The sequence below is a fragment of the Carcharodon carcharias genome, chromosome 1 (assembly GCF_017639515.1).
Source record: "Carcharodon carcharias isolate sCarCar2 chromosome 1, sCarCar2.pri, whole genome shotgun sequence".
In the NCBI taxonomy this organism is placed as follows: domain Eukaryota; kingdom Metazoa; phylum Chordata; class Chondrichthyes; order Lamniformes; family Lamnidae; genus Carcharodon; species Carcharodon carcharias.
Genome location: NC_054467.1, coordinates 109,397,374 through 109,424,594, shown reverse-complemented (window position 1 = coordinate 109,424,594; position 27,221 = coordinate 109,397,374). Strand labels below are relative to the sequence as shown.

Genomic DNA, 27,221 nt, shown 5'->3' with positions numbered 1-27,221 from the left:
TAGATTCACTGTGACTTTATGACAAATTCTGACATTGCATATTAAAATATTGAACTGTCCTATGGATATGAGAAGTATGCTGCAGCTCATTATGAAATTAGCAATATAGATGGTTGTTCCAGGCACCAACGGAATCGCTTTGATTTTAATTCAGGGTGAGCAAGGGCCGAGGCATGTGCAAACCATCCCTGACTTCAGCAGCGGAGGCTCTGGCAAGATTACCTCTCGGGCCTCATCTGCATTCCACTGGTCAGTCGCCTGCCCGAAACTGGCAGGAAACAGCAGCCGAAGTGGAAAAGTGGGCTGCAGGAAGCAAACAGAAGATTAGAATGAACACTTCCCAGCACTGAGGTAAATCATGGGAAGGAGGGAGCCCAGGGCAGGTGAGGCTTAAACGTCCTCATGTTGCCCAGGGGAGCACTACTGCTCTTCTGGGCCCATGAGGCAAGTTTTTAAAATAATTTTAAAACTTACCTTTTGGGCCTTTAGTACTGGCTCTACTTATTGACAAATTCGCCTGGCAGGAAAGCTACAATGGCTACCCTGCTCAGGTGACCAGTTAAAATAACAGTCCCACTCCAATGATGTAATCGGAGCCCAATCTGCACACCTGAATGAGGCCTCAGCAGTTTCAGTGAGGTGTTGCTGCTCAGAAGAGCAGGTTAAAGTTGAAGGCTGCTGGAAGAAGTGAGCTGTCAGAAGATAAGTGTCCCATTTGATTCTAACTGTCTGTCGGCCTAGCTTCTGCTGGAGAAGCAGGGTTAAAACTGCCCCAGTGCAAAGAATGAAAACAAAGAATGTACCTCTGCTAATGTAAAATGAATAGTTCCAATTTGTGTGTGGAAGGTTTAAACTGTCAAAAACTGATCACAAACATTCTACATGTACTTGCACAGGAAATTATAGCATCTTAGATAAGCATGAAGTCAACATTGATACTGTTGGAAGTTTTCACTATACCTGCATGTAATTCACACTATTATTCTAAATTTTTACTGGAAGATAAAAAATCAGATCTGAACTTTAAGCACACTGCTAGTTGTATCTACTATACTCAGAAAATAAGAATTACAGGATTGCCAAGGTTCTTTGCTGCTCAGAATTCTACATGGTGATTAGTTGATGAATCTCTGCTTATCTGTACATAAAGCAGTTTCCAGATTGTACTGCCTACCGTGACTGCTCTTCCCTGACATGGGGACACTGCCTATCTGCCAGCTGATTTCAGCACCATGTCTTCCCTTCATTCTCTGGCCTTTGATCCACTGTCAGTTGAGATTCCCAAATGTAAGCAAACCATGGCCTTCTTATTTGATTATTTTGCTTGCTTTGCTCTGTCTATAATCTGTTCACCTTTTAAGTTTAAAAATCAGTTGCTTACAATATTAACATATAATCGCTTCACACGTTTCTATGGCAGTACTTCATTCACTATTTTAAACAGGTCTGATAAAACAGCAGGCAGAGGAACAAAGCATTTGCACCTCTAAAATCGCAAAAAAAAGCATTTCTCGGTTTTAGAAACTCCTTTAGCGAACACCTACAAACTAAAATTAGCCAGGCATCCATTCCATGTGCTGTCTGTGAAATCTTGCTGTACACAAATTGGTTACATATACACTTAATTAACAACATTGACCACATTTGGAAATTAAGTCATTAGTTGTGCTTTTTGGAACAGCCTAAGGGCATAATAAGGTGTGAAATCAATGCAAGTTCTTTTCTTAAGTCTCTTCACTGAATTTTCATCTCTGCCAGGCTTTCATGCTATTTTAGGAACACATGGGCAGTTCACATTATCCTTTTATTATTCTCCTGTTTATACTGTGGTTTCAGGCACTTTCTTCTTTTCATTTTCTCCTGCTATTTTTTCTCTTTAATAGGTGCACAATGTGTAACAAAATTGGAGTGTGTTTAGAAAGAATAGGTTTATCAGGTGTTATACATGAGCCTGATTCTTCCAAGGAGTGGCAATCACCTTCAGATTGCCAGGTTGCTCCTATTTTTCTCCACCACACTTGAAACTCTGCATTTCTGGCTGGGACACCTGACGCCAGCTGCTCTAGAAATGGAACTACCTGAAATGGAACTGCTTTTTTGTAGCACTGGATGATCAGAGGAAGACAAGCACACCCCCTGTTATGGAATGAAGTGATGGAAGGAGCCATCAACAGTGTTATCAAGTGGCACTCTGCTCACTGGTGTTTAGTTTGGATTCCACCAGGGTCACTCACCTCCTGACCTTATTAAAGCCTTAGTTAAAACATGGACAAAAGAGCTGAACTCCAGGCGTGAGGTGAGAGTGACGGCCCTTGACACCAAGGCAGCATTTGACCAAGTGTGACATCAAGGGAAAATCTCACCGTTGATTGGAATCATACCTGGTACAAAGGAAGATGGTTGTGTTTGTTGGAGGTCAATCCTCTCAGTTCCAGGATATTACTGCAGGAGTTCCTCAGGGCAGTGTCCTAGGAGTAATAAAAATAAATTCTGGTAAGCAAAGAGTTTAAAATTCTCAAAGCTTCTTTGAAAAGCTACAGATAGAAGATAAGTTTTTTTTATTCATTGGTGGGATTTGGGCATCGCTGGCTGGGCCAGCATTTATTGCCCATTCTTAATTGTTCTTCAGAAGGTGATGGTGAGCTGCCTTCTTGAACCGCTGCAGTCCATCCTGGCTTGGAAATATATCTCTGTTCTTTCACTGTCACTGGGTCAAAATCTTGGAACTCCCTTCCCAACAGCACTGTGGGTGTACCTACACCACATGGATTGCAACGGGTCAAGAAGGCAGCTCACCACCACCTTCTCAAGGGCAACTAGGGATGGGCAATAAATGCTGCCCTAGGCTGCGAAGCCCACATCCCGTGAATGAATAAAAAAAAGAAACCCTTCCAGATCAGTTTAAACAGCTCTACTGAGGGAGTGGTACATTTTCAGGGGGCTCTCTTTTAGATGAAACACTAAACTTTCATCCAGGCAATTTTAACTCCCAGTTCACACCCGCATAACCCTCTTCAGTTGCCTACCTGAAACCACTGGAGAGCTGCAATTGTGGAATGTGGAATGTAGGACAGCAGGAGGCCACCAGCTGAGATCAAAAGAAAAGTCTCCAACACTCAGTAAGATGCGGGAAGGGGGTTCTGGATAATCTTTTAACCAAGAAGTGAGAGGAAGCTCAAGTCAGGTCTGCCTGTTCAGGTGGTTGTAAAAATTTGCAAATTCCAGAGGAATGTTCAGTGTCCTGGCCTACATTTATCCCTCAACAACACTGTACAAAAAAAAGTGGGCTTGAATATTTCAGATGGTGGGGATTCCCTTCCCACCATCAGAGACAGTGGAATAGTGGTATTGTCACTGACTAGTATTCCAGAGGCCCAGAGTAATGCTTTGGGGACCCAGGTCTGAATCCCACCACGGCAGATGGTGAATTCAAATTTCACCATCTGCCATGGCGGGATTCAAATTGAAAGCCTGATGCCAACCATGAAACCATTGCTGATTGTCATGAAAATGCCTTTTAGGGAAGGAAATCTGCCGCCCTTACCTGGTCTGGCCTACATGTAACTCCAGATCCACAGCAATTTGGTTGACTTTTAAATGCCCTCTACACAAGGGCGTTTGCTTTTGCATTATGAAGACAATAAATGCTGGCCAAGCCAGCGATGCCCACATCCCATGAATAAATCATAAAAAAAAAGTCTGCAGGCAATACATCCCTGCCAATTCTGACTGCCCTGCAGCCATTTCATGCTCGATTGAGCGTTCGTTGACTGCAGATGGGACTTCTGCCCCTCACTCGGGAGCAAGTCCCTTCTTAGAGAACTGCCGGCCATACGAGTTCCTGCAAGTGATAAGAACTGCAATGGACAGAAGACGACCTTCAGGAAGGTGCTCAAGCCTAAGTCCTGGGACTGGTTGGCAAGGTCACAGGGTGGGGACTTGGAGTGGGGCGGTGGGGTAGACGGGCGGAAAGTGGACGATTAGTGTGTCTGAGGAGAGGTTGGGAAGGGGGTGAGGGTGAAGGGAAGTCCAGCAACCACTGGGGAGTAGGGGTGCCTGATATCAGAAGGGGGCTTCTGTTGGAGGTGCCCCCCTGCCCCCTGCAATTCCTGCCCGAGGCCTAAGCCCATGCATTTTCGGGCTTCCCCCACACTGGGTAAATCTGAAAAATTGAAGTTGGGTGGGAAAGGTCCTTAAGTGGCCGAGGACCTCAACTGGGGCAAGTGCAGGTGGCCCGTCTGAGGTCTTGCCCATTCCAGCATAAAATCACTGTGAGGTCAAGGTGGACACAAGCCCAGAAGACATCCCGTTCCTTCAATTTCACGCTCCCCCGCACCCCCTGCCTAAAAGCCTGCTGGCAGGGGAGCATGAAATTCAGGCTATGCTGTTTATGGGATCTTGCCATACACAAGTTGACACCAACATCTTGTTCTTCTTTTCCACCCTCTCCCTCGAAGTAGCACACGCACGTTATGGATTCCTTATGGATAACCTTGGCCTGGACTGCCTCTTTGCTGGCAGAGTAACGGCAACAAAACCTGACACATTTTCCTGGGTTGGAACCCATTTGTTGGACAGATTCTCACCAGGATCCCCATCAGCAAGAGGGAGCCTGCTGATGATATGTAAGAAAACAGAGGCACTGCTGCACCTGAGGAGGGAAAGGGGCTTTATGAGGGGCAGAAAAGTCGTAAGTAGAAAGGGTGTCTGTTTTGCCCTCAGCTCAAACCAATAAGCTACATTTTGGGAGCCTATCATGAGGGAGAGGAGTCCATTGGCAGACTGTCTTCCTCCAAACTGTGATTTCAGGTGCTGACTGCCACTATTGCAGGAACTGCCACTACCTCTCACTCTGTGATCTCTGAGGTTGGCATACAGTTCAAAAGAGAACTGGATAATCATCTTAAGAGGAAAGATTTGTAGAGTTATGCTGGGGGGGATGGCATGGGAGTGGAACTAGGTGAGTTGCTCTTTCAGACAGCTGGTTCAGATACAATGGGCCGAATGGCTTCCTTCAGTGCTGTAACTAGTGTATGATTCTTTGAAGGCAGAGGCCTTGCCTATCCACCTGCAATTGGATGCGGTGAGTTGGGGGAAATCGAAACCCAGGCATGAACACAGTGATAGGCCTCACTACCTAATTTTCTAACCTCTAACCAGTTTGTTTCAACAATGTACATTTAAAATGCAGAGGTGAAAAACAAAACTTGCTAACTAAACATGTCATGTGACCAGCAGATCTGGCCTGGAGGAAATGGATCTACGGGGCTGAAAATTATGCTGTTTGCCACTCATTTAAATTAACCTCACATCCTAACATCTGGTTCAAGTGAAATATTTAAGTTCAATATGCAACTAGAGGTATGTATGAAATAAAATCAGGAAGGAAAGTGGAAGTCAGCGGTCCCTGCCTTTTCTGCTCTGTATCACACTCCGGAAATAATAACCCATGTATACAGTGTAGAGGAAAAGCAGCCCCAGGTAGCTTTTTATCCATGGTGACTTACAATAGACATTTCAATCTTTTACTGTTGTAAGCCCACTCTGTTCTAGGCCCAAGAAGCAACTTCCCTTTGAGGTTTGCTGCCTCCATTGCTTCCTGTCCATAACTTGGTGCTGCATTATGTTGCGAGCCCATCCACAGAATGCCAACTAAGTTCACCCCAGAAACACAGCTTGGAATCGGTGCATTGGTGGTCACAAACAGACTAAGGGACACAACGCCCTAGATTCACCATATCAGAGGCACCAGCTGAAAAGTCACGCTGGGATCTCCGTTTTCATTCAAGGCTTGGTGGGGTAAACACAAAGGGGGTGAAAGTAAATGAAGCTCTACCAAGCCCAAATTCTTAGAATGTGTGATCAATATCCTGTTACGCAATTTTTCACTGTGTAATAAATGACAACCTGCCATTAATACTGGGCGTGGCATCCAAACAAATTCAATAAACTGCTTTGCTTCGTACCTGTCTGTGATTCATTTGAATCTGAAGCGATAAAGCATGGAAACTAAATGCATGCTGAGAGCCACTAAGTCTCGCTTCCATTTCCAGTTCTACAAGTGTTGCTCTCATGGGTTATTGTTTTTTTATTATTGTTAAAGAATTCAGCACATTTCAGTATCTGGATCCATTCCAAAAGTCAATCCCTTCCTTGTGTTAGTCACATTCACAGTGTAATACATGTCCCAATAAATTTGTAATTGACCCTAATAAACCAGGAAATTGCTTCCAGGAGATTGCAAGCACACAATCTATAGTTTTCTATTTATTAAATTTATCAGTATGTTCCCCAAAAGTCCAGTTATTTGGCATGGTCACTCCATTGAAGCAGCAGAAGGCCCCATTAATTAGGCTGGGACCCAGCAAATCTAAGACCTAACCTCCATTGCTAATTTCCAAGAGGCCCTTACCCAGGGCTGAACCACTCCCCATCCTGGCACAGTCTTCTATATCTGAGTGCATGTCATTGGGGGTGGGAAGGCCCTGGATGGGATCTTCCCCAGGTCAAGCTAAGGATCTGCCTGGCAGCTGGTATTCCAGGTGAAAGGAAAACTACCAGCCTCATGGCCAGCATATGTAAGGCCCACCTAGCCTGGGTCCTTGCTAGATCCCCAAATATCTCCTTTTGATTTTTTTGGTCCCTTTAGTCAGTAACTTCATCTAAATATAGAAAGTGAGTGTGCTAGCTGACTCCAGCAGGAAGCCTCTGAGAAGTTAAGCAGACATGTTACTTTTTACATTGCTTTTAGGTTAACCTGCAACTGTTTCAACCACATCTACACCTATGGTTAGCTGATCATGTCTACAATCAGGTAGACCTATTGTCACTTATACATGAGGGCTAGCTGTGGCATTGCTTGATTCAGAAGTTCTATCTTTTTCCAACAATATCTTTGGTGTTGGGCAGTCCCTCAGTGTGTCCGCTGAACCACAGAAGGGCAGATCGCTGGGTAACAAGATGGTCTGTGAATCCCTGCCTTCAGATTCTCTCAATCTGATCCTCCAGCATATTGACAGTGGGCTATAGAGTGTCTTGTAGGGTGTCACTGAACAACTGTAAAGCAATGGTCTGACACTGGGGTCTCTGCTGCAGATGCCCTGTTGCTGTTATGAAATCCAAGGTAGACCACAGTCCAGAGAAGTTTTCTTGTATGACAGTGAGATGTGGCTAGTACTCTCCTCCACACTCCAAGCCTGATTGACAGGAGATGAAGACATGCTCCAATTTCTTGTGCAGACAAATAGTGATCTTCTTTTATAAGTAGCTCTGAACAGTCCTGATCTCTGGGCACTACCATCGAAGAAAGCAACTCACCCAGTGCTACCTTCTCAAGTTCACTATCAACATCCTGTTTTTCTAGATAGCTATACCAATGCTTGTGACACTTGGGGAGAACTTTACAGAGTCCTGTGAGGCGTTGCCTTGTCCTGGCTGCTGACGGTGTTAGCAAGCTATTATTCAGGCCTAGCAAAACAGAAAGGATAAATGTCAAAATGCTCAATGAAGAGACCCCTTGACACAATGCTTACATTGCAATACACAGTTTTTTGCTTAACTGTACCCTGTCAGTGAGTTAGTGATTATGGGAAAATGACATGACAAGAGCAAGATAGCAGAATAAAAGTAAAATACTGCAGATGCTGGAGATCTGAAATAAAAACAGAAGTTGCTGGAAAAACTCAATAGGCCTGGCAGCATCAGTACTGAAGAAGAGTCATATTGGACTTGAAACGTTAACTCTGTTTCTCGCTCTACAGAAGCTGGGGAGACTTGCTGAGTTTTTCCAGCACTTTCTATTTTTATTTAAGAGCAGGATGGCATTGGCCCTGAGCTTGAATAGGGCCTCCAGTTTTGCATTTCCCCACTATGTTGATGATCTTATAGTAAATCAAATCAAGCGTGGTCACTTCAAAGCAGTTAAGGCTTTAAAATTTCTGGGCTCTCTTCCAGCTTAGAACTGTTTCCTTCTGTTACACACCATTTTCTGCTGTAAGTGGAGAAGTCGAAGCTGATTGACTCACAATGACCGTCATGTATGTGAGTTAATCACCAGGCAGATTAATACACAAGCCGAAAGAATCTATGCTCTAAAATATTCTGCCCTCACCATTGTACCTATGCCAATATGTGAAATATTCATTAGTGTAGTTTCTTGTGATAGGATTTGCTTTATTATTAATACGTTCTACGAGCCTATTTTTTCATGCAATTTTATGCTCATTTGTGATTTCATTGTGGAGTAGTTATCGATGGAATGCAGATGAGCATCAAAAATCTTTGGTGTCCAGAGCCCCCAGAAACTCTTAATATTGCTCTGGTTAATCAACAGACATCCTGGGAGCAGAATGTACGAGAGAGATTTTCTGATTAAAGCCTTTTTGCAATGTCAACATATGTGCCATTCTCAAGCATGACATCAAGGGCAGCAACAGTGATATTGATTTTGATTGCCCTCAGCCAGTGAGAGAGGTGCATGAAAGTGGTTATAATTAGGCTGAATCCCCTCATTGACCTGAAATCACTCCTTTCCCATTTGGCACCATTTCATCTTTACTGACTTTCACGCATTGCTCCATGCTTTTAACACCTAGTCAGTGGGAGGCCCACATAGTTTAAGTTGTGGAAACCATGCCATTGGCCAGAAGAGGCCATTGCGCATTTGGTAAAATTACTTTTGTCAAAACTTCTCGGGGGTCAGGAGGAGTGGGCTGCACCCCTCAAGCTCCACAAAAAATCCTTTCCCCCTTCCCAGACCTTACGCCTCCCTCTGCACAATGGCATCAGCTGCCGAAGTCCTTGTCCAGGGTGCGGGTTATGCCAAAGAGCAGTTCTTTGATCCCTGTATCGTGATCCAATTTCCCATTCCTGCCCACCAGCCCTGACGTCAGTACTGCTGCAATATTTAAGTGAAGTCTGGGCGTTAAAGTGGCCTGGGCCACACACTGACCTTCCGCAGTACATTCCCTCCCGCCCATCACAAACATGCCGACCAGTAAAAATTGAGGCTGTATGAATCTGAGTGTGGTGGGTAAGAGTTTGCCACTTTCTAGGAACAACGTAGCTTCAATCCCCTCCCACTGGTGGGCAGTTGAGAATGCAGCCATTGGAACGTTTGCTGTTGCCCATGATGCAGTGCTTTAAAATTCATCACAGCGATCTGAGTTACCACCATGCACAGCTTCTTGGAGATCACACTAACTGGAAATTTAAAATCCAATTTTGCTTGTGAACAACCATGCAAAAAGGACCAACAGGATCTCCCACATGGTGTTATTCCAAAATGAACTACGCACCAAAAGGAGTGTCTATCCTTGAATTATATATTTAGAATAAAAGTTATTGTTATTCTGCACAGTATACATTCGAAGCAACATAATCATGTTTGTAATATTTGTGAGATACGGTCTACTTCTGATAATTCCAAGTCATTGTTTACACTAATAAAGTTGCATCGTCCAATCATTTTATTTAAGCAGGATGATTAATGCAACAATTTGGGGAATATTGTACTAAAAATTGAATTATCAGATAATTTGAATTGGGCGATTTTAAAATTAGGGAAGTGGAATGTTTGAGTCAGTTTCATTTTTAGGATTGAACATCTAAATGTAAACACCTGAATAAATTTGCAGATGACACAAAGATACTTAGGAAAGTATGTTGTGAGGAGGACATAAGGAGGTTGCAGATGGATATAGATAGGTTGAGTGGCTGGGCAAAGGTCTGGTAAATGGAGTTTAATGTGGGAAAATATGAAGTTGTTCACTTTGGCAGGAAGAACAAAAAAGGAGAGCATTACTTAAATGGAGAATGGCTGCATAATTCTGAGGTGCAGAGGGATCTAGGTGCTCTAGTACATGAGTCACAAAAAGTTAGTATGCAGGTACAGCAAAATATTAAGAAGGTTAATGAATTGCTATCGTTTATTACGAGAGGGATCGAAAATAAAAGTTATAAAAATTATGTTATACTTCAGTTATACAGGGCATTGGTGAGACTGCACCTCAAATACTGTGTGCAGTTTTGGTTTCCTTACTTAAGGAAGGATGTAAATGCATTGGAGGCGGTTCAGAGGAGGTTTACAAGTTGATACCTAGAATGAGTGGGTTGCCTTATGAGGAAAGGTTGGGCAGACTGGATTTGTTCCACAGCAGTTTAGAAGAGTGAGGGGTGATTTGATTGAAGTATACAAGATCCTGAACAGCTTTCACAAGGTGGATATGGAAAGGATGTTTCCCCTTGTGGGTGAGTCCAGAACTAGGGGGCACTGTTTTAAAATTAGGGAGTGTCCTAAAATTTAGGACAGAGATGAGGAGAATTTTTTTCTATCAGAAAGTTCTGCAACTTTGGAACTCTCTGCCTCAGAAGGCAGTGAGGCGGGGTCATTGAATATTTTTAAGGCAGATGTAGATAGATTCTTTGTTAGCCAAGGGAATCAAAGGTTTTGAGGGGTGGATTGGAATGTGGAGCTTGAAACTCAGGAAGATCAGCCATGATCTTATTGAATGTCTATTCCTGTTCCTATTTCTTATGTTCTTAAATGGTGCGCATCCTCCCAATTGTTAACAAAACTAACAAAGCTTTAACAAAAACAAAAATACCTGGAAAAACTCAACAGGTCTGGCAGCATCCATGGAAAGGAGCACAGTAAACATTTCGAGTCCGCATGATTCTTCAACAGAACTAAGGAAAAATAGAAAAGGGGTGAAATATAAGCTGGTTTGGGGGGGTGGGGGGTGGGGGTGGGGTGGGGGGTGGGGGGAATGGTTGGGACGGGAGAGCTGGATAGAGGGCCAGTGTTAGGTGGAGATAACCAAAAGATGTCACAGACAATAGGACAAAGAGGTGTTGAAGGTGGTGATATTATCTAAAGGAATGTGCAAATTAAGGGTAGAAAGCAGGACAAGCAAGGTACAGATAGCCCTAGTGGGGGTGGGGTGGGGTGAAGGAATCGAAAAAGGCTAAAAGGTAGAGATAAAACAATGGATGGGAATACATTTAAAAATAATGGAAATAGGTGGGAAAAGAAAAATCTATATAAATTATTGGAAAAAACAAAGAGGGGGAAAAAATCAGAAAGGGGGTGGGGATGGAGGAGAGAGATCATGTTCTAAAATTGTGGAACTCAATATTCAGTCCGGAAGGCTGTAAAGTACTGAGTCAGAAGATAAGGTGCTGTTCCTCCAGTTTGCGTTGAGCTTCACTGGAACAATGCAGCAAGCTAAGGACGGACATGTGGGCATGAGAGCAGGTTGGAGTGTTGAAATGGCAAGCGACAGGGAGATCTGGGTAATGCTTGCGGACAGAACGAAAATGTTCTGCAAAGCGGTCACCCAATATGCGTTTGATCTCTCCAATGTAGAGGAAACCACATTGGGAAATACAAATGCAGTAGACTAAGTTGAGGGAAATACAAGTGAAACGCTGCTTCACTTGAAAAGAGTGTTTGGGCCCTTGGACGGTGAGGAGAAGCGAAGTAAAGGGGCAGCTGTTGCATCTTCTGTGGTTGCATGGAAAGGTGCCGTGGGAGGGGGTCGAGGTGTAGAGGGTGATGCAGGAGTGGACCAGGGTGTCATGGAGGGAATGATCCCTACAGAATGCCGACAGGGGGTGAAGGGATGATGTGTTTGGTGGTGGCATCATGCTGGAGTTGGCGGAAATGGTGGAGGATGATCCTTTGAATGCGGAGGCTGGTGGGGTGATAAGTGAGGACAAGGGGGACCCTATCATGTTTCTGGAAGGGAGGAGAAGACGTGAGGGCGGATGAGCGGGAGATGGGCTGAACACGGTTGAGGGCCCTGTCAACCACCGTGGTTGGAAAACCTCGGTTAAGGAAGAAGGAGAACATGTCAGAGAAACTGTTTTTGGAAGTGGCATCATGAGAACAGATTCGATGGAGGCGAAGGAACTGAGAGAATGGGATGGAGTCCTTGCAAGAAGAGGGGTGTGAGGAGCTGTAAGGACTCCATCCCATTCTCTCAGTTCCTTCGCCTCCATTGCATCTGTTCTGATGATGCCACTTTCAAAAACAGTTCCTCTGACATGTCCTCCTTCTTCCTTAACCGAGGTTTTCCACCCACGGTCATTGACAGGGCCCTCAACCGTGTCCAGCCCATCTCCCGCGCATCCGCCCTCACACCTTCTTCTCCCTTCCAGAACCATGATAGGGTCCCTCTAGTGCTCACTTATCACCCCACCAGCCTCCGTATTCAAAGGATCATCCTCCGCCATTTCCACCAACTCCAGCATGATGCTACCACCAAACACATCTTCCCTTCACCCTCCCGGCGGCATTCCGTAAGGATCGTTCCCTCCGTGACACCCTGGTCCGCTCCTCCATCACCCCCTACACCTCAACCCCCTCCCATGGCACCTTCCCATGCAACCACAGAAGATGCAACACCTGCCCCTTTACTTCCCCTCTCCTAACCGTGAGGAGCTGTAGGCAAGCTAGCTGTGGGAATCGGTAGGCTTGTAATGGATATTGGTGGACAGTCTATCACCAGAAATTGAGACAGAGAGGTCAAGGAAGGGAAGGGAAGTGTCAGAGATGGACCATGTGAAAATGATGGAGGGGTGGAAATTGGAAGCAAAATTAATAAAATTTTCCAGGTCCAGATGAGAGCATGAAGCAGCACCGAAGTAATCATCGATGTACCGGAGAAAGAGTTGTGAGAGGGGGCCGGAGTAGGACTGGAACAAGGAATGTTCCACATACCCCATAAAGAGACAGGCATAGCTGGGGCCCATGTGGGTACCTATAGCCACACCTTTTATTTGGAGGAAGTGAGATGAGTTTAAGGAGAAATTGTTCAGTGTGAGAACAAGTTCAGCCAGATGGAGGAGAGATGCTGTCAGACCTGATGAATTTTTCCAGGTATTTTTGTTTTTGTTTTTGTTTTCGATTTCCAGCATCCACAGTTTTTTGCTTTTATCTTAGTGTTTAATTGACTGCCACTTCTCTTCAAGGAATGCCTACCTTGAAGAAGTTTTGCTCTTCTCTCTGTCAGGATTTTTTTCTCTCTCTTTTGCCTTGTTATATTTCACCCCTTTTCTATTTTTCCTTAGTTCTGTTGAAGAGTCATGTGGACTCAAAACGTTAACTGTGCTCCTTTGCACGGATGCTGCCAGACCTGCTGAGTTTTTCCAGGTATTTTTGTTTTTGTTTTCAATTTCCAGCATCTGCAGTTTTTTTGCTTTTATCTTTTTTGCTTTTAACAGAGCTTTAATGTAGCTTTGATAAAATTGGGCCCCAGTTCTGGAAATGCCTCACATTCTTCACATTACCTCTGCAAACAGCTGAATATAGTGTATACAGCTGGTATAAGATTCTAACCATGCAGCTAGCCTAGCCCATGACTCCCTCTGATTCACACTCCACTGATTGATCTGCCCCACCCACACAACATCAATTTTTGTTCTATTTCTTAAAGTCATTCGGGCTTTTTAAATTGTAAATCCATTAGGGATGAAATTCACAGTAGGCACTATGGAACAAGCTCACAGCAAGGCAGCAGCTCGTTTAACACCACACCCAATTTTCTTTCTCATTGACTTGGGAAGAACAATTTCACCTTGTTATCTTTAAAGGCTGGTTTAACATTGTTTAAGATGAGCACTAAACTTCCCAAATGTCTGCAGTTGGACTTGTATCCATGGATCTGGATGTGCTAATAATAGGCCTCCCAACCACATATCCTGCTTAACTATGTTTGCAGCAATATCTTTGAGATCAGGCTAAAACAGGCTACAAGAGCTGATTAGGGGTGTTCACTATTGCATTTGTTTGTTTTGTTTTCCCAAGTATGTTTATGAGAAAAAATGAATTTAGCTCAGAACCATGGGTCCTCCAAAATACATTAGAGGTTCCTTAAATGGGATAGTAATTGATATATTCAACTGTTCTCTTTATTGCAAGATACAAGTCCCTATAGTTTATTACACAGAAACTCAGTAATACCTTAAGATGTAATCCAAAACGATGATTTTACTGCATACAATCATATACAAATGTCATTATTTTTGATATAAAAATAAAAATACCTGGAAAAAACTCAGCAGCTCTGGCAGCATCTTCAGAGAGGAACACAGTTAATGTTTCGAGTCCGTATGACTCTGCAACAGAACTAAGTAAAAATAGAAGAGAAGTGAAATATAAGCTGGTTTAATGGGGTGGGGGGAGGATAGAGTTGGATGGAGGGCCAGTGATAGGTGGAGATAACCAAAAGATGTCATAGACAAAAGGACAAAGAGGTGTTGAAGGTGGTGATATTATCTAAGGAATGTGCTAATTAAGGGTAGAAAGCAGGACAAGCAAGGTACAGGTAGCCCTAGTGGGGGATGGGGTGAAGGAATTGAAATAGGCTAAAAGGTATAGTTAAAACAATGGATGGAAATACATTTAAAATAATGGAAATAGGTGGGAAAAGAAAAATCTAAAAAATCATTGGGAAAAAAGGGGGGATCGGAAAGTGGGTGGGGATGAAAGAGAGAGATCATGATCTAAAATTGTTGAACTCAATATTCAGTCCGGAAGGCTATAAAGTGCCTAGTTGGAAGATGAGGTGCTGTTCCTCCAGTTTGCGTCGAGCTTCACTGGAGCAATGCAGCCGGCCAAGGACAGACATATGGTCATGAGAGCAGGGTGGAGTGTTGAAATGGCAAGCGACAGGGAGGTCTGGGTCATGCTTGCAGACAGACCGAAGGTGTTCTGCAAAGTGGTCACGCAGTCTGCATTTGGTCTCTCCGATGTAGAGGAAACCGCATTGGGAGCAACAAATGCAGTAGACTAAGTTGAGGGAAGTGCAAGTGAAAAGCTGCTTCACCTGAAAAGAGTGTTTGGGCCCTTGGACGGTGAGGAGAGGGGAAGTGAAGGGGCAGGTGTTGCACCTTCTGCAGTTGCATGGGAAGGTGCCGTGGGAGGGGGTTGAGGTGTAGTGGGTGATGGAGGAGTGGACCAGGGTGTCTCGGAGGGAATGATCCCTGTGGAATGCCGCCAGAGGGGTGAAGGGAAGATGTGTTTGGTGGTGGCATCATGCTGGAGTTGGAGGAAATGGTGGAGTATGTTCCTTTGAATGCGAAGGCTGGTGGGGTGATTAGTGAGGACAAGGGGGACCCTATCATGTTTCTGGGAGGGAGAGGAAGGTGTGAGAGTGGATGCGCGGGAGATGGGCCGGACACGGTTGAGGGCCCTATCAACCACTGTGGGTGGTAAACCTCGGTTAAGGAAGAAGGAAGACATGTCAGAGGAACTGTTTTTGAAAGTGGCATCATCAGAACAGATGCAACAGAGGGGAAGGAACTGAAAGAATGGGATGGAGTCCTTACAGGAAGCGGGGTGTGAGGAGCTGTAGTCAAGGTAGCTGTGGGAGTCAGTAGGCTTGTAATGGATATTGGTGGACAGTCTATCACCAGAAATCATTATTTTTGATTCTTTGTTCATGGGATGAGTGTCACTGACAAGCCCAATATTTGTTGCCCATTCCTAAGTGTCCTTGTGAAAGTAATAGTGAGCCGCCTTCTTGAACCGCTATGGTCCACCTAGTGAATGTACACCCACAGTGCTGTTAGGAAGTGAGTTCCAGCAACAGTGAAGGAATGGTAATATTGTTCTGAGTGAGGATGTGTGTGGCTTGAAGGGGAACTTACAGATGATGGCATTCCCATGTGTCTGCTGTCATTTGTCCTTTTAAGTGGTAGAGGTCAAAGGTTTGGAAATTCCTGTTGAAGGAGGCTTGGTGAATTGATGCAGTGTATCTTGTAGATGGTACACACTGCTGCCATTGTGTACCAATGATGGAGAGTGTGAAAGTTAAGGTGATGGATGAGGTGCCAATTAAGCAGGCTGCATTGTCTGGGACGATACTGAGCTTCTTGAGTGGTGTTGGAGCCATACGCATCTAGGCTAGTGGGGAATATTCCATTACACTACTGACTTGTGGCTTGTAGATGGTGAACAGGTTTTGGCAGTTAGGAGGTGAGTTATTTACCACAGAATTCCCAGCCTCTGACCTGTTCTTGTAGTCACAGTATTTATATGGCTAGTCCAGTTCAGTTTCTGGTCAATAGTAACCTCTAGGATATTGATGGTGGGGGATTCAGCGATGGTAATATTGTGGAACGTAAGTGGAAATAGATGCTTTTTTGTTGGAGGTGGCTATTGCCTGGCACTTGTGTAGTGCAAATGCTATTTGCCAATTATCAGCCCAAGCCTGAATGTTGGCCAGATTTTGCTGTAGGCAGGCACAGACCACTTCAATATCTGAGGATTTGCAAATGGTACTCAACACAGTGAAATCACCAGCTAACATCCCTACTTCTGGTCTTATGATAGAGAGAAGATCATTGATGAAGTAACTGAAAATGGTTGGGCCTACAACATTACTCGGTCTAAAAGTGATTTATGTATTAATTATGTGGTATTGCTATTATCACTATTATGTGGTATAAGAGAGAATACAGAGTAGTGAAGAATTATTCTGTAAGACTTCAAAACTATAGCATAATATGTTTGACTTAATTCCTATTTAACAAAATAAATAGATCTATCCTTGATCCCTTCCCATTCTCATCTACATGCTGCCCCTTGGCAACATCATCCAAAAACAGTGTCAGTGTCCATATGCAGGCTGATGACACAAGCCTCTACCCCACCGCCACAAATCCACTGTCTCTAAAATATCAGACTGCTTGTCCGATACCCAGTACAAGGTGAGCAGCAATTCCTCCAACTAAATATTAGGAAGACCAAAGACATATGTGTTGGGTCCCCTGCCACAAATTCTGTTCCCTTGCCACTGACACGATGCTTCTCTGCGGCCACTATCTCAGGCTGAACCAATGGTGTGCAACATTTTTGTCATATTTGACCCCGAGTTTATCCATATAGTCACTAAGATCACATATTTCCATCTACTTAACATCGCCCAACTCCACCTTGCCTCAGTTCATCTACTGTTGAAACCCTCACCCATTTTGTTTCCTCTAGACTTGAGCCATGCTCCTGACTTTTTCCCACATTCTCCTTCAACTTGAGGACATCCAAAACTCTGCTGCCCATATCTTAACTTTCACCAAGTCCTATTCACCCAACGCCCTGTGCTCCCTGACCTACAGTGGCTTCCAGTTAAGCAGTGCCTCAATTTTAAAACTCCTATTCTTATTTTCAAATCTCACTATATCCTTGCTCCTCCCTATCTGTAATTTCCTCCAGCCCTACAAATATCTGAGATACCTGCGCGTCTCCAACTTTGGTCTCTAGAATATTCCCAATTTAAATCACTCTACCACCAATGGTTGTGCCTTCAGCTGCCAAGGCCCTATGCTCTGGAATTGACTTCATACACCTCTCTGTTTCTCTGCCTCCCTTCCCTCCTTTAAGATGCTGTTTGAAACCTACCTCTGACACCAAGCTTTTGGTCATCTGCCCTAATGTCTCCTTATGTGGCTCGGTGTAAGCACCTTAAGACATTTTACTATGTTAAAGGCCCTATCTAAATGTAAGTTGTTGTGTCTGTTGTTCCTGAGAGGAATTTTTTTTTACCCAGAGGATGAGCAGCAGACCTATCCCCAGACCAGGGAACATGCTGGCTTGCCATTGGATGGGCAAGAATAATCCTGCTGCTTTGCTTCCTGATTCCTCTTCCAAGCTGCTCAGTGCCTGATGTTACGATGCAGCAGAAACTGACAACTCCTCATGTGAAGAATCAGAGACATATACTCCTGTTTTCTGCCTCTCACTTTGTAGTGCTCCATAGCACTCCACCATCTGTTTTATATTACAGGTGGAGGCGTTGTGTGGATTGAATGCTAGTTGAGGCTATACAATAATTCTGGAAGGGAACTGATGACTAAATTTGCTGAAATCATTCCTATGCAACCATTACTTCTTATAAATAAAGGGAAATCTGGGAAAACATTCTTATTCTATTTCATATCTCCTCCCCACCAACACCCGCCACCCCCCCCCCCCCCCCCCCCCCCACCACCCACCCCCCCACCCCACCCAAACCTGAGATGGACATCTACTTTTAGGTCACAGTCTGATAATGCCATAACTAAAGAATTAATCATAGCGATGGCATCACGATGGGTTTAGTGAATTTCAATGTACAGCCCATTGCTGGGAAATAACAGCTACTGTGTATCATCTAAGGGCAGGAGGTGGTAGTGACTACAAAGCATGAATCTTGCTAACAGCACCTTAAAGCAAAAATGCCAAACTAAAGATTTAATGTCGCCTTAACCACATGGAGAAATTTTGTCCTTTGTCAGTCCTCCAATTCATATTTGATTCTAAATCACTTTTAGTATTTCACTGCAATGTTTAGGCTCATCAAGGTCAAGGATATTAGTGCTGAGGGATAGGGTATATTTTGATTATGGCAGCATCAAGCTCTAAGTCATCATCAAATGTGCAGGAAAACTTCCCCTGCTCTGCAATATTATGTTTTAACTACAAAAAACTAAATCTGACCAGTTGCTTCTGGAAATCTCTCCACCAAAGGCAGTTTTAATTAATAACATTAACTACTGTGATGCTCCATTCAATAGATATGTGGTGATATCCATGCTAAAATATTGTACTTGGAATTACAAGAATTCATTTCATAGTAATTCACTGCAGATTGATGCTAATTTTTTGGTGACACTGTTTTTCTCCAGGCCAGTCCTCAGTGCTGGGAGATGCAGCATTCTTCAACTTCTCTCCCTCAGTCTATGCAATCCTAAATCAGCTATAGCACAGGTCTAAAAATAAGGAGAGATTTTCATCATGTGCCATCTAGCAAAACTAAATTATTTTGGATAAATGGATTTGCACTTTTATTACACATAAACCATGGTAGAAATCTTCTCAAAATCTTTCTCAATGCAATTCTCAGAGCAGCAGCCTCTACTGCATCAGTGTGAACTTTTCCATTTCCCACACTGGCCATCCTTATGACTTTCTGCAAACAACATTGTTAATGGGGCCAATTTGTAGCAAAAAGATAGCAAGCATTTAACCATGAGGCTATGCCCATTAGAAACCAAGTTAAGACTATCAAATACTCATTCCAGCCATACATGGTTTCAGTTATAGGGGAGGTTGTCATCTGATCAGTGTGAGTTGTATTAAAACTCAAATTCAGTGGTGAAAAGATATTATGTTAACCCATTACACAAAGTGTTTGATGAAAGTCCCCCAAATGGATAATAATACTGATATCTCTCACATTGATGATCATTGACAGATGTATATCCTGAAATTATTTCAAGGCTATAATCTTGTTTCAGGATTTTGTTTTTTATCTTGTAATTTCAGCAACATTGGGAAGCTAGTATTTGTCCCACATCCCTAATTGCTGTGAGTGTGGGACTTGAGTCACAGGTAGGTCAGACCAGGTAGGAGTGACAGTGTCCCTACCAGGAAGGACATATTTTAACGGCAGATCATTACTTTCAATGTTCACTTTCTGGCAATGAGCCGCAAATTGTCAAATTTTATTTCTTTTAGTTTCACAATTTACAATGATGTGATTGGAAATCACAACCACTGATGTGCTAGTCCCATATCATCATTCCTGGGCCATCTCATTCTGATGGAATAAATGATGTGAAGATCACTTTGTGGTTTCTAACTGCTTATGTATTGCTCTAGTATTCTGCTAGTGCTGCTGATTCGCAGGCAGATCTCACAGAGCAGCAGTCCATTTTAAACTGCAACTTACAGGCCAGTATCTTGGCACTCTAACAAGTTTACTTCTGTGTTTCTGCTGACTGCACAAGACCATTGTGCAAGGGAGTTGGTGACCACAGCACAGCACAAAGTACAATGTAAAAACAACTCATAACACCTCAAAATCCCTCAACAACATGGCTACATAGAGGTCAATCCTCACTGTTACTTTTGAGGTTTACCCTCTTACATTCACAATAACGAACATTATGGGAATCATTACTTTCACTTATATTGCACTCCTATGACCAGTAGCTGTAGCGTGTCTCCTTACCTGAGGAAATACGTACTTCCCTAGAAGAAATGCAACAATAGTTCAATAGACTGATTCCTGGGATGAATAGAGACATTCAGTAGACTGGGCATTTATCCTGTAGAGTTTAGAAAAATGAGATGTGATTTCATTGAAACATTTAAAAACCTTAAGGGGCTAGATAGAATGAATGCTGAGCGGATGTTTTTCATGGCTGGCATGTCTAGAACTAGGGTTATATTCTCAAATAAGTGATCTGTCATTTATAACTGAGATGAGGAGGCATTTCTTCATGCAACGGCTTGGGCGTATTTGGAATTCTCCACCCCAGAGATCTATGGATGCTCAGTCATTGAGCATATTCATGAGAGATTGAGAGATGTTTTGATACTAAGAAATTGAAGGGATATTGGATAGTGCAGGAAGGCGGAGATGGGGTAGATGATCAGCCATAATTTTATTGAACGGTGGAGCAGGCTCAAGGGGCCGAATTGTCTACTCCTGCTCCTAAGTGTTACGTTCTTATGTGAAGTACAGCCAAAAGGAGCTGAATGATACCAAGAGCAGCACCTGCCATCAAAATAGATTCTGTCCAGCAGGAAAGAACCTTCCATATTCATGCTTCCATGAATGTGCAGACCACCTGCCCCTTCAAACTATTGTGTTAATGCCGGGATAAATGGGCGGGAGCATTTGTCACTAATAACATGAAAAAGACTGCAGCGAGTTCATAAAGTGCCTAGAGCTTAAACGGACTGCTTCAGCACTTTATAAAACTGATTCAGCTCCCTTAGGAGTTATACTTCACCCATTGCCAAGCCTAAATCATGTGAGATAATTTGCAAGAGAGGGGGTTTCACCATCCTTGGATTTAGTTTTGCTCTGGAGTCAGAGCATGCCTGTAGTACCACTTTTGCCTAACTGCATACCTGAAAGAGCTTTGCCTTGGCCAGAAAGCATCATGTCTGTAGACATTGACAGTCTGATGAATAAATACAGCTTGTTGTCTGACCCTGAGTCCTACAGAGCAGGAACGTTCGAGTTTCAATCCATGGGACGGATTGCCCTCCGCATACCTGTTCTCCGAAGGTTAACAAGCAGCCAGGGCCCTGTTTCTAACTCCTATTCATTCGACCTCTAACGGGGAATGCTCATGTGAGCAGACAGCATGGGGACTGAAGGTGTGATGCACCCCATGAGCGAACGTTCAGCCAGCACAGATCGAGGCGGATATCTGGATAAGTAGCGAGGCACGGAATGGTGACCAACACGCTTGGAACTGTACTCCCAGTACCTTTTGGACAGCAGGAATAATGAAACCATAGCCCCTCCAGCCTCCTTAAAAATAAAGTTACATTCCAAAAAAAAACAAGTCTTGCAGAATTGAACAACTGTGCAGAACGACTGCGCTCTTAGCTGCAGCAAATGAAACTACCAAGGAAGTGCCTTTAACCGCAGAGTTGGGGCTTGAGGAATTGTCTCCCGTGGATTATGAAACCTACCCTGCAAACTGAAACAAAGCACCACAACCAAGAAGCGCCCTCCGATTCCGCCCTTCTACCTTCACTTATCTGGAAATCGGAATTACGTGCATTCGCAGGAAGTCACTTGGCCCAGTCACAAGAACAGCGGCGGATGAGTGAGTGAAAGTAAGTGCGAGGTAGAGCAGCGCCCGAGGAGCACCTCGTCACGCAAAGGGGAGCGTCAATGGAAACGCACGGGCGGGTCTAACACAGGGTGCGAGGCTCAGATTCGCCAATGCGCAGAGCACAAACGCTGCTGTCAGTGTGACTCGTGCGGCCAGATCCCGGACTGTCTTTACAGCGAGCGATTCCAGTGTATGTTCCAGTTGTGCCTGGGTGCACGAGAGAGACTGAGCGTAGCTCCAACCCTCTGAGGGAGAGAGAGAGAGAGGGAGAGAAATAATCAACAGTAGGATTGATTTTCACAACAAACTCAGCTTGCGGGGAAGAGCAGCAGCTGGGAAGGACTTACCGCTCTCTGGTATGCGCGACTCGCTTTTGAATCGTGGCTCGTAAAGCAGATTTGTGTCACAGGTAATGTTGGAACTGAATTGTGTACTTTATTTCGTTTGTGATTTTTCTGTTTTTTTTAAAGCGTTGCATATTTTGACCTTAAAAAAAGGAGCAGATGGTGCGAATTGTTCTGAGTTTGCCTTTATCATGCTTTGCAAAGTGCAAATGTTGCTAGATAGCAATGTTTTATTTTTTTAACGTTATTTTGCGCTTTGGGATGCCACTTTTAAACAGTCCAGTTTCAAACTTTTTGAACCGAAAATACGGTGCCACTTTTTTTTGGTTAATTGCATTTTTTATCGATTTTTTTTAACTATTTGAAGTCTGAAGTAACATTTTTGTACCAAAGTTAAACCGCGGCCAGACCTGCCGCGTATTGAAGCGATGTGTATATCTAAAATAATAAACTGGAAAAACTCGACAAATGCGTTCGCAAACAGGATAAATGTTATTGTGTCGCCCGCGACCCTCTTTCTTCGAACTCGCTGTTTTAAAGGTGTCTCGCCATAGGCAAGTTTCTAAAATAATGTCCAAATTTTAAGAGTCGTATTTTTCAACTTGGCAGTGCGGGTCAATGTGTTATTTTACAGTGCGAATACTGATCAATTTGTTTAGGATTCTGGACTCTGACTCTTCTGAAGTATATAATCGCGGTGTCAGGTTGCATTCATCCAGTTCAGTTGGCATAAATGCGGAGGTTTTAAAGAGGAGTCTTCACAGTATCTTAAACCTTAAGCTACTTACATTCGGCTTGATGCATGGTACTCTTAACTTGAGGCAGGGTAACTTGCCTTGATCAGTTTAAGAATAAATCCGCTGCACATCGTCCTTATTCCCGTTTTGAGGCTTGAAGTTACTTTGGTACGTGATCTCCCATGCCTGAATACTGTACCAGCAGCAAGCTTCACAAACCAGTCAATCTCCTTCCTCTTTGGGTAAGATTGTCCAATTGTGGTTTCTGTTACTATGGACTTGCAAAAAATTACAGGCTGATGGAGCTGCCGAAGCTCGTTTCACTTTTAGTCTATCTGACTCTGGCGGATTAAAATCACTTGGCAGGACCGAGAAGACGGATCAGCTGCCACCTCGGTCTTGTCAATTTCAGAAATGGAAGTGAAATCGCGTCGGAAACACGGCGGTGCCCTTTCATTGGCCACAGCCAGCACTGCACGGGCTATGACTATAGATTTGTGAAGCGCTGTACTCAGTTGCTAGTCTGGGGATAGACTTACTCGGATTACTGTATTGAGCGCCGATTGAGATCGAACCCCTGCTATCCACCCATTCAACTATACACAAAGAAAGTCTGAGACATAGTCAACTTATTGAAATTCTATTTTTAAGACTCTTCAGTCGATGGCGTTGCATTTTCACTCGTAAATACCTAGGTAAAATGAAGTGCATTGACCTCTTTCTGACATGGGAGTGCTCATTGGAATATTCTAAGACCCATGTTTAAAACAAATGCCCTGTGACTACAGTCAAATGTGTTTTTATCAGAGGGCCTCCCCCCTCCATCCTTTCTCAACTCGTCGCCATTCATCCAATCTCAGGCCATTCTTCAGGGCGGACTTTGTTTACCAGTCAGAGACACTTCTATTGCAACTAATGCTTTACTTCCTGGAGATTTAGCTCCGCTCTCCTCTCTGCCGCACCGAGGCTACTGTGCTGCCGTTCCCACACGATCTTGCTGTTTTGAAGTCCCACGTGTATTGCGCGGCCGCTGGCGTGCAGAAGACTTTATAAAGCTTTCAGTGTGGCATGTTGTTACATTCGGCAATTGGGCTCACAATGGATCGCTAGCCTCGACTTCAGCACGGCTGAAGACAGATGCATATTAGCGAGACCCTGAAGAGGTTGGTCAGCAGCCCATTCCTCCCCTTGTGCTTTGCCTTGCTTTTGGGTCGACCCTCAACGTTTTGGGAATTCTCCGCTTGTGGGCTAATTAACTAGTGGAAATGGCAGCAGACAGCGCCGTATTCAGACGCTGTTAGCCGGTTCAAAAAGCCAGAATCGCCCATTCATCATTCACTGACGTTCTACCGCGCTGCATAAAAAATTACACTGGATGAAAGGGAATTTTATTTAAAAAAAAACAAAAGCAGTGATGGGGAAACGGACCCCCTTACTCGTGTGAAACAAAAGCAAATCCTGAGGATTTTCTGGTGGGCGCTGTGCTCCGGGAGTGCAGTGGACTGTGTGGATGTAGCTGAGGGGCAGAGTGGATGTTATTACACTCGATGGGTTTCTCTTTTCAAACAGTTGTTTCTTTCAATAGAAATTAATTCGGTTAAAGCCCCCAAAAAAGAGACATGCACTTAACACACCTTTCATGTCGGTCGCTTCTGTTCCCTAAACCGCCTCCTCACCCTCCCAAAAATAAATATTGTCTCTTGTTAGAACACTAGTCTGTTGAGCAGGATTAACTCTTAACTTCAAACCACTGTAACAACAAATAGGGCTTTAGGGCTCCAGAACATATTCTGGAGAAACGCTGATATTCAATTCCATGAGCAAGCAGTTCTTGATTCATTTATCTTGGCCAAAACATGTTTCCCACTTTGGGAATATCAGGGGCGGGCAGAATGCTGGGAGTGCTCGTCTGTGTCCCAGTGCCGAGCGGGGCCAGGCCGGTTTTCAGCTCTGAGGTTGGCTCTTACCCTCCAAATCCTTATTTGTTGTTATAGTGGTTTGGCTTTCCCTCCACGGGAGCGAATGGGTGCATTGTATACCTCCAGCAATTCTGTTTTATCTCAGATTCGTTTTCTTTGTAAGTCACACATTCAGGAGCCTGGCATTTGCCTCTCTATTGAATGACACAATGGGGATGTATAATAAGTTACATTGTCCGTTCTGGATAATGCAGGTCGATAGGCTATAAAGGACGAAAACATAGGTGCGAACAAATACTAGTTTCGTTCAGGCAAAATGATTTTCAGGCGTTAAAATGAGTTCTATTGACAAGACCCATGTAAACACACTGTTCTTTCTCTCCTCAGCGGGTGCAGGTCCCAGAAGAATCTCAGTATCCTCCGAAGAGTTCCTGTGCATTTCCATGTGGAGTTTACCCCGTACTCCCTCCGCTGGTTTAACAATTCCAGACTGAAGTCTTCCGTTATGGCTACATTGTTTCTGGGGCTATTCCTCTTCCTGCTCCATCCGGTGGTTGTGCCCTCCAGGCCGGCTTTTCACCTGAACCGCGTGCCCCTGTCTCACTCCCTGCGTTACTTGTTGCAAAACAACCTTTCCAGCCACGACATCTTCCGGCCCGCGGTCTTCCCGAACGGTACCATCCAGCGGCTCCCTCACACCATCATCATCGGCGTAAGGAAAGGTGGCACTCGGGCTCTGCTGGAGATGCTGAACCTCCACCCGGAGGTCAGGGCGGCGGAGAGTGAAATCCATTTCTTCGACTGGGAAGGGAATTACGAGAAGGGTCTTCAGTGGTACAGCCGCCAGATGCCACTCTCGTATCCCCACCAGACCACGGTCGAAAAGACACCGGCCTACTTCACTTCACACAAAGTGCCTGAAAGAATCTACCACATGAACCAAACTATTCGCCTCCTTTTAATCCTGCGGGACCCAACGGAGAGAGTCATATCGGACTATACTCAGGTATTATTCAACAGAATGCAAAAACACAAACCGTTCCAGTCGGTCGAGGAGCTGCTCGTTCGAGATGGCCAGATCAATGTTGACTACAAGGCGATCAATCGCAGCTTGTATTATACCCATATGCAAAACTGGTTGAGGTATTTCCCCCGCAGCCAAATACACATTGTGGACGGTGACAAATTGATCAGGGACCCCTTTCCAGAAATGGAAAAAGTGGAGAAATTCCTGAGGCTCTCGCCGCGGATTAACCGGTCCAATTTTTACTTCAACAAAACAAAAGGATTTTACTGCCTCCGAGATGGCGGGAGGGAGAGGTGCTTGCACGAGTCTAAGGGGAGAACACATCCGCAAGTAGACTCCGCTGTACTCAACAAACTACACGGCTTCTTCAATGAACCAAACCGCAAATTCTTCGACTTGGTTGGCAGAACATTCGATTGGCATTAAATGAATGTGTGTGCAGAATGCAACTGAGGCTCCTTTTTCTAAAATCCATTATATACAATGTACAAAACTATACTGAAATAGTAATTTAAGTGGATTTCCTTAGAACGAGTAACTATACAATATTACAAGTAGACCAATCTTTATCCAGAGCTAGTTATATTTTTCTACATTGTCGCAACGATGCTGTAAAGCTCAACTTCCCGATCGATGTAAGTTCTATTTGTTTCATTAGCGATGTAACAGAACTGCTACAAAGAGATAAGATGGTGTTTAATGGACTTTGGGCGGGCTGGGGGCGGGTGTGGAAACAGTATGATCCGATATGCGTTTCGCAAAGGCCGGGACCATGTCGTTTAATGTTGGAACTCCAAAAATATCTATATGATTCTCCTTTATACTTTGCAAGAAAATATTCTTTTCTCCAAAGAGTGCAATATTTTGCTGGTGTTATGTTATTCACAAGATGTTGCACAAACGCTGCTATTGTTCGTGGCATTAAAGCACTTCCCACAACTGGACAATAACAGATTCTGAGCGGATGGCGGGAGTTTGATGTGTATTCCATTAAACTGAGAGCGCCATTTCTATATTTGCTACTAGTTCCCACAGTATTTCAGTTTTAATTTACTTTTATTTATTTCCGCGGGAGGGCGCGGTAAGTATGAATTTTTTGTATTGGGTATCCATGCAATCTTGTTCTGGATACTGTCATTTTTTTTTGTAAAGTACGGATTTTTCCGCTAATATTGTACTAACCAGACCGTAAGCTATGAAATAAAGCAACAATGTTTTTAACATGGAGATCTCATCTATTATTTACCTTATGCCATGTTATAGTCGTCATTTGCAATCCAATTTCAATTGGAACAGAAGTAAATCTGAAGTAAACCAGAATTTGGAATTACCATGACTGCCGTAGTGAACATTTTTCATCCAATGATAGCTTTTGGGAAACGCTAAAACAGAAGCCATTGCCCAAGTATAAAGCTGCCCAGCCCCCACAACCCTACCACATTCGTTTAGATAATATCACCAACTTTAACTTTAACACCTATGTGTTCTTTTGTACTATTGTTGTTGACATCTTTTGATGATCTGCTTCCATCACTGCTTGTTTGTCCCTACAACCACACCCCCCCCCCCCCAC

General features: G+C 43.9%; 1 protein-coding gene and 1 long non-coding RNA gene across 2 annotated transcripts; one reads left to right on the top strand and one right to left on the bottom strand.

The window, feature by feature from the left end:
* Positions 1-6,094: 6,094 nt before the first annotated feature.
* On the bottom strand, positions 6,095-21,682 carry LOC121284539. The gene is made up of 3 exons (XR_005944509.1): positions 21,476-21,682; positions 19,995-20,091; positions 6,095-7,467 (listed from the first exon to the last, which is right to left on the bottom strand). It is a non-coding gene; the product is annotated as an uncharacterized LOC121284539 (long non-coding RNA).
* Positions 21,683-21,750: 68 nt separating this feature from the next.
* Positions 21,751-26,869, top strand: hs3st1 (heparan sulfate (glucosamine) 3-O-sulfotransferase 1). Its single transcript, XM_041200039.1, has 2 exons — positions 21,751-22,030; positions 25,009-26,869. The coding sequence occupies exon 2, from the start codon at positions 25,127-25,129 to the stop codon at positions 26,072-26,074; it is 948 nt and encodes a 315-aa protein (XP_041055973.1). The 5' UTR covers positions 21,751-22,030; positions 25,009-25,126; the 3' UTR covers positions 26,075-26,869.
* Positions 26,870-27,221: the final 352 nt, after the last annotated feature.

Bases quoted from the DNA above. Each gene is read 5' to 3' on its own strand.
- hs3st1 (XM_041200039.1), top strand. From the start codon at position 25,127: ATGGCTACATTGTTTCTGGGGCTATTCCTCTTCCTGCTCCATCCGGTG.